The following is a 7,064-nucleotide window of genomic DNA, read 5'->3' as shown; positions in this document are numbered from 1 at the left end:
CCGAACCCGCGGCGGGAGTGCTGCTGCGCTCCCAGCGCCGCACTCTCCCGAGTGCGCCACAAGCTCGGCCCCAGCTCGTGATTTTTAAAAAAAAAATTTTTTTTTGGCCACTATTCTCTCCTCAGCTCTTTGAAGATTTCTTTTACTTCCAGTATGAATAGCAATGCAACAAAAACATTTTTTTTTTAAAGCAGGAGTACCGTTATTGTTTCTAGTCAGCATGCTGCTGGAAGGAGGAGTGATATTAATGAGCTTAAAATTTTGTCACATTTTTATTTTGGCTGGTTTTTATTGTTAAGATTTTTTCCCCTATCAAGTTTCATGGTTAATATATTATACGCATCCTTTCATCATTGAGAAGATATGTGCTGATATTTGCTGAAGAGCCATTTTGGTTGGGTATCATATATATTTTTTAATCATACTTTCTGTCTCCTGGAACTTTGTAAATATTGATGCATTGGCATCTACTATTGAATGTTCTGAGGATATGTTTGAGGCCAGACTAATTATTTTCCCCTCTTGTTAGTAGTTACTATTTTTTCTTGTTTAGATACCTGTAGTTATTCTTCCTCGATCTTTGAAGCTCAGTAGCTGGAAGCTCAGTAACCATAGTTCAACTATGGCTTATTTTTGCCTGAAATATAGTATACTCTTCCAGTCTGCAGATGAAACTTCTCCATTTAAGGGAAATTCTCCTGTGCTATATATACATATATTTTTATTTTATTTTGTTTTTTTTTTAAATTTTATGTTATCAATATACAATGTAGGTGATTTTCATGTCCCTTTACTGATTTCTCCCTCCCCCCTCCCTCTCCCACCTCCCATCCATCAACATCATATCTGTTCACTTGCCTTAACAAGTTCAAGGAATTGTGATTGTTGTGTCTTCTCCTGTGTTATATTTTTGAGCATTTTTTTTTCCATTTGTTGAATTCTATACATCAGGAATGTCAATTATCTTTTTGTTGCATAGTCTTTGTTTTTTAAATATATTAGCTTTTATGTCATAATATTTTTGTCTTTAAAAATGTTTTTAAAAAGTCTTTGTTGTTATTTTAAAATGTTTCTCTATTCTAGAAATTTATATTTATTATTTTTTTTATTTTTTATTTTTTTTCCTTTTTTTGTCTTTTTTCGTGACCGGCAACGGATCGCAACCCTCAGTGTCGTGCCCGTACCAGACCGGGACCGGCAACGGGATCGCAACCCTCGGTGTTCCCCCCGCGCCTCACTCAGCCAGTGAGCGGGAACCGGTCTGTATGTGGGATCCGAAGCCTCGCTGGGAGCGCTGCCGCGCTTCCCAAGTGGCGCACTGTAGCAGTGCGCCACCGGGCTGGCCCTAGAAATTTATATTTAACTACTGTATATTTTCTTTTTGTGGCTTCTAAATCATTTAAAATTTTACAGTGATAATTTTTTGCTTGTTTGTTTTTCCCTTAAATCTACAACCTCTCTTTTCATTTATTTATCATCTTTTTTGGAGCTTTTGTTTTCTGTGAATTTGTTCTTATTAAATTGTTCTTCTTTATGAAGCACTTGTAAAGAAATTCAACATTGCATTTAAATTGTTTTTTTCCAGTTAGGCTCTAGGACTTCCTTTTGCTTCTGTTCTGTTTATTGCTCTCCAGTGTGTTTAGATTGCTGCTGTGCTCTTTCTTTTTATGGGACTCATACTTGGGCAGCTCAGGCCAGGTATTCGGTTTGTTCTTGACTCTCTTTTCAATAAATCTGAGACCAGTCTGATTTCTCTTCTGATCTCTAGTGTGATCTCTGGGCATATCCTGTGGGCTTCCATTTCCTCCAGCAGGAGGGAATGGTTTGGATGGGAGTGGGGATGAGTGAGGGACTCATCAGAGATGAGCTGTAGCCTTTACTAGACTGCTTGGGCTCTGTGCTCCCCTTTGAAATTTTGTCAAAAATTTTACACCATATTCACTCCATCTCGTTTGGGAAATTGCCGTTCAACTTTGGGTTCTTTTCACCTGTTTATGTGAAGCCCTGGAGGCTTTTCCAGTGGGGTCAGCCTCACTGTTCACTTTCCTTGTTTTCTTTGGTCATTCCCAGCAGCAGTTTCCCTAACTCCTGTCAGAGGAAGGAGACTGGAGACTTCTTTGGGCTTTTTCTCTCCATAGACATGGATAGTGGGGTGACTCACGAAGATTGGGAGGGCACATCATTAAGGCTCTGGAAATTCTGGACTGAGTTAGGACTGACCTATGGTGGGTTTGTCTGATCTCATTTGTTTCTTGGCATTTTGATTGTTTTTTTATATTTAGGTAAAGATAAGTTTCTCCTTCTCTCTGACTTCTTTTCTTTTCCCTTTTCTCCCATTTTGTCTGGCAGAAAATAAAAAGCCTGTGAGAAAGTTTCAATGTATCTTTTTATGCAGGGGTCCTTTATGTATACGTTTATATGTATGAATTGTTAAGTCTTCTCAAATGCCCTCATAACCTATCTGTGCTGAAGGAACAAAGGAAAGATTTTTATTCATGCTTGGGCTCAAGTGTGAAAGGAATGGGGACTGGAAGAGAGGTCTTGGCACCCAGGAAAGTCATGGTGAGAAGTACTGTGGGGAGGTGGAGCTCAGGGGTGTAAGACTGGGCATTTCTATCCCCTCCTGGTGGAATCTTCCCTCCCGGGACTCTTTGCTGGAAGAATAGAGTGCTTTGTGGTTGTTTGGAAAGGTGGCTGTTCTTTTGTAAGCACTAATAGGTTTTTCAGATGATTATCTTTCTTGGGAGCAGAGCCTGCAGCAGCATCGACTCTTGCTGCCTTTGTGCAGCACTGATGCCAGTTTTTGCTCCAGCAGTTCCTGGTGTTTAGAAGGCGATACTGGAGGATCTGGAGTGTGGGAGATACAGAGAAGCCCTAAAATTAATCAGAAAGCATTCCCATTTAACAGGGATAAGACTAAATATGTTAAGCAAGACTCAAGGATAATAATGACATGTGAGAAGAAAAACGTGATACAAAAATGGGATGAGAAAGAAAAGGCTGCTTTTGAGCCCCTGCAGAGAAGCAGGCTAATGAAAGGAGGTGATTCACTCACTCACAATGGGCAGTGACCCAGCAGAAGTGGGTATTTTGATACTTTTCTCTTGAATGGTGTAATTTCAAATTTGACACAATGGAAGATTTTTCCTACTTGTGCTTTTCAGAAAGGTCAGTGACTGGCTTGTAAATAAAAAACATGGAGATATAATTTTTTTTTAGGTTTAATTGAAGTTTTATTTTTACTTCCAGATCCTAAGGGCCGGCCCGGTGGCGCACTGGAGAGTGCGCTGCTTGGGAGCGTGGTGGCGCTCCCCCTGAGGGTTCGGATCCCATGTGGAGACCGGTTCCCGCTCACTGGCTGAGTGTGGTGCGGGCGCAACACCGAGGGTTGTGATCCCGTTGCCGGTCCCCAGTACGGGCGCGACACCAAGGGTTGCGATCCCGTTACCGGTCAGTAAAAAAAAAAGACAAAAAGGAGGAAAAAAAAAAAAAAGATCCTTGGAGGACCTTCTCAAGGATAACAAGTAGAGGTTTACTTTTTTAATAATGCTATCTCCATTTGAAACTAGAGATTTGCAGTTGATTTTAAGACTGGGCTGATAAATATTTGTAATTTCAGCGTTGCCACTATTTTAATTTGGCTTTGTCAGGCTTCTTTAAATTATGTTGTCTTTGTGTGTAGGAAAAAGAATCCAGATACTATAAATAAAAAGAATGATAAATTGATTGCATAAAAGATTTAGACCATATAGAGACAAATAAAAAATGGGAGACACCTAAAGGCAAGAAAGGACTGAATTCTTTAATTAAAAAACAGAAAACAGTGCTTTGTAAGTCAGTAAGCAAAAAAAAGAGCAATTTAATAGAAACATGGGCACCTAGAATTACAGGGAATTAGTAGACTAGACAAGGACTTTTTATATACTTATGAAAAATGCTTGATCTTAATAAAGTCATTATTTTGCATATCATTTTGACAAAAAATTAAAAGTTTGTTAATCCAGGCGCTATTGAATGATTGGAGTGAATGATGATTGGTTTAGCTTTTAATGAGAGCATTTTGATTATATCTATCCAAATTAAAAATCTAAATTAAAAATCATATGCACTTTGGCTGAGTAATCCCATTTAGCAATATTACTATGTCACAGATATACTTACAAAAGCTAGCCAAACATGTTAAACAAGCTCATAATAGCACTGCTCTCCCCCCAAAAAATCATACAAATTTTAGGTGTTTGGTTAAATAAATCCTACAGGAGAATATTGCGTAGTCTTTAAAGGTAATACAACAGATCTATAATTGCTGATGTAAAAATTGTTTACAAAAACATTAGTTATGCTTATTATGAATTCTTTTGAATGAATTAAGAAAACCATTAAGATAATTTATTCTGTGGGAGAGTGGTTATATTCTTTCTGTATTTTTCAAAAAATTTCTTATCCATACATTTATTTATTTATCATATCAAAAGTTATTGTATGAGTCTTGGGTATATACACCATTTTCTGTTTTCTTTATAATTTTTTGTCTTAAAAATAGCTATTATATGTTACTAAAAATAAAAAGGAATGAAAAAGCAAAAAAAATATGTGTTTATTTCTTCTTAATGGTAGCAAGTCATTGTTTAATATGAGTTACGTTTTCTGTTTTGCATATTTATATTCAGCCAGAATTAATTATAGAGTCCTCTCTCACTCTCTCCTTACTCCAATACTTCAATAAATTATTAATTTGTTACAGAGAATTGACCAAAATGACTTAAATGAATTGTAGTCTCAGGAGTGTCCTGGACCTTTCTTTTTGGTTTAATTACAATCCCTTAAACTAGAAGGTAACCTCCTGCTGACATTTTTTCTGTGATTAGAATTTGTGATATTGGGGGCTGGCCTGGTGGCGCACTGGAGAGTGCGCCGCTTGGGAGCGCGGTGGCGCTCCCGCCGAGGGTTCAGATCCCATGTGGAGACCAGTTCCCGCTCACTGGCTGAGCGCGGTGCGGGCGCAACACCGAGGGTTGCGATCCCGTTACCGGTCAGTGAAAAAGACAAAAAGGAAAAAAAAAAAAGAATGTGTGATATTGGGTTTCAGCACTTTGTCAAAGAACTTTTTATTATGATGCACTTTCTGGCATAAGAAATACTTCCTTGTGAACTATTTCAATGAAGGTGATTTCTTTTCTTCTTTAATTACACCAGTGATTTTCCCACCTGTGTTTTGTCTTGATGGTCTCAGGCCACATGCATTTACCTGGTCACGTTTAGATCTGCTTGTTGTACCTTACAGGGAAGAGATATGGCCTTGGCAGTTTAAAGAATGAAGGAATTTGTTTTAGTTCAAAGCATTGTGACTTGGAGTCTGAAACAGTATGACACCCTCTTCAGCATTTGTCTGTCCTTGACTATTTTGTGTCCGGCTATAAACTTTTGTATTTGTAAAATGCTATGAGCTGAAGTCAGAAGATTATCTTCCATAGAAATGAGTGAAGAATTATGCCAATAAAAATAATTTTATGAAAACTGAAAATTTTCTATTAACTAATTTTTCATTGAGTTCTACCTTGGAGATGGTGTTTCTTTCTCAAATAATTAAACTCCATGTACCAATGACAGTTCCTTTTCTTTTAACTTTGATATTCAGAGTTGTATAAATTATTGCAGTCCTTTAGGATAGCTGTTTTGTAGTCTGTGTCAAGAAATTTGACTCCAATCATCTTAGTTTTAGGAGTTTATTTAAATCTCAAGAAAGTAATTCAAAAGAAAAATGATTTATACACAAAAAATGTTCCTTAATAGAAGAATGTATATGTGAATTATGGTATATCCATTTGGTAGGAATGTTACGCAACTAGTAAGCTTATAGTTGTGAATCTCATGTGGCATCTTTGGAAAATATTCATAAAATGAGGGTCAGTGAGAAATGGGTGAACATGCTTCTCATGCCAAAGCTGGCAGAACATGCATTTGGATGGGAAAGTCAGGAATGTTAAAGAAATTAGAAAAATAAAAATAGTTGATTTGTTGGAGAGTGGGAAATACAGGTGAAGTTATTTATTTATTTAATTTATTTACTGTCATAAGTTCTGCATTAAATAAAAATGTCCAGAGAAAGGAAAGGAACAGAAGCCTGGTGTTGTGGGAGGATGAGGAGATAACAGATGAACTAGGCCTTCTCTGTGGGCCCCTGTCCCAAATGATTGTTCGAAGAGACACACAGTAGGGATGACAATGACCTCCTTTACCAGGAGGCCAGGTCTAGCCTGTACACCGTCCTTTAAGAGATGGAAATATTGTAATGCTTTGCAATTTATTCAAGTGCTGTTTTTTATTTCAATTTCCCCAGGTTCTTTCCCTTGCTGAATTCTTCTGGCCATGTATCCTGTTCATGATTCTGACAATACTTCGCTTTCAAGAACCTCCCAGACATAGAGACAGTTGTAAGTTTCACTTTTTAATACATTTATTGAATTATGAACTGTAGAGCTAAGGCTGGGTCTGGAGCTCACAGACCCCTTGAGCCCATTGTCCAGACTGGGTCACAAACCCTTCACGTGCAGGTCTGTGACCTAGGTAACAGAAAAAAAGGTCCTTGTAGCTTTGGTCGAAGGGATAATAAGCTTTATTCAGCACACACATGTCTAAGAGCTAGGCAGTCCAAAGAGAAACTAAGCAGCTGCCAGCAAAGTCCAAAGAAAAACTGAGCAGCTGCTAGCAAAGTAAACGTGCTCTATTTTTAGACACAATCTCTGCCAAGCCACTGCTTCACACACTGAAGAACACACAAGAATAGCAACAAGCTAAAAGTACCTGGGCGTGCATGCACACTAACTCCACCCCCACACAACTTGTTTACAAAGAATGTGCTGCATGACCCCCAGCCAGACCTGAGGCGAGGGGGCCTGACTATAACTACTCTATTTTCCTCACATGAACCTTCAGAGAAACAAAACAAAACAAAACATAGCACTTTTTCAAACTCTGTTCATTTTTTTTTTCCTTTTTGTCTTTTTTACTGACCGGTAATGGGATCGCAACCCACCGGGCTGGCCCAAACTCTGTTCATTTTT

At 38.1% G+C, this 7,064-nt stretch overlaps 1 protein-coding gene across 1 annotated transcript in view; it reads left to right on the top strand.

Annotated features, from left to right (window-relative positions):
• Positions 1 to 7,064, top strand: part of LOC103608687 (ATP-binding cassette sub-family A member 13-like) — a 45,980-nt gene that overhangs the window by 20,415 nt on the left and 18,501 nt on the right. The window contains exon 2 of the mRNA XM_008593085.1: positions 6,341 to 6,434. Coding sequence (XP_008591307.1) covers positions 6,341 to 6,434 — 94 coding nt within the window. The remainder of the gene's footprint in view (positions 1 to 6,340; positions 6,435 to 7,064) is intronic.

The sequence above is a fragment of the Galeopterus variegatus genome, unplaced genomic scaffold (assembly GCF_000696425.1).
Source record: "Galeopterus variegatus unplaced genomic scaffold, G_variegatus-3.0.2 Scaffold8693, whole genome shotgun sequence".
NCBI lineage: Eukaryota > Metazoa > Chordata > Mammalia > Dermoptera > Cynocephalidae > Galeopterus > Galeopterus variegatus.
This window is presented reverse-complemented; position numbering and strand designations above follow the sequence as displayed.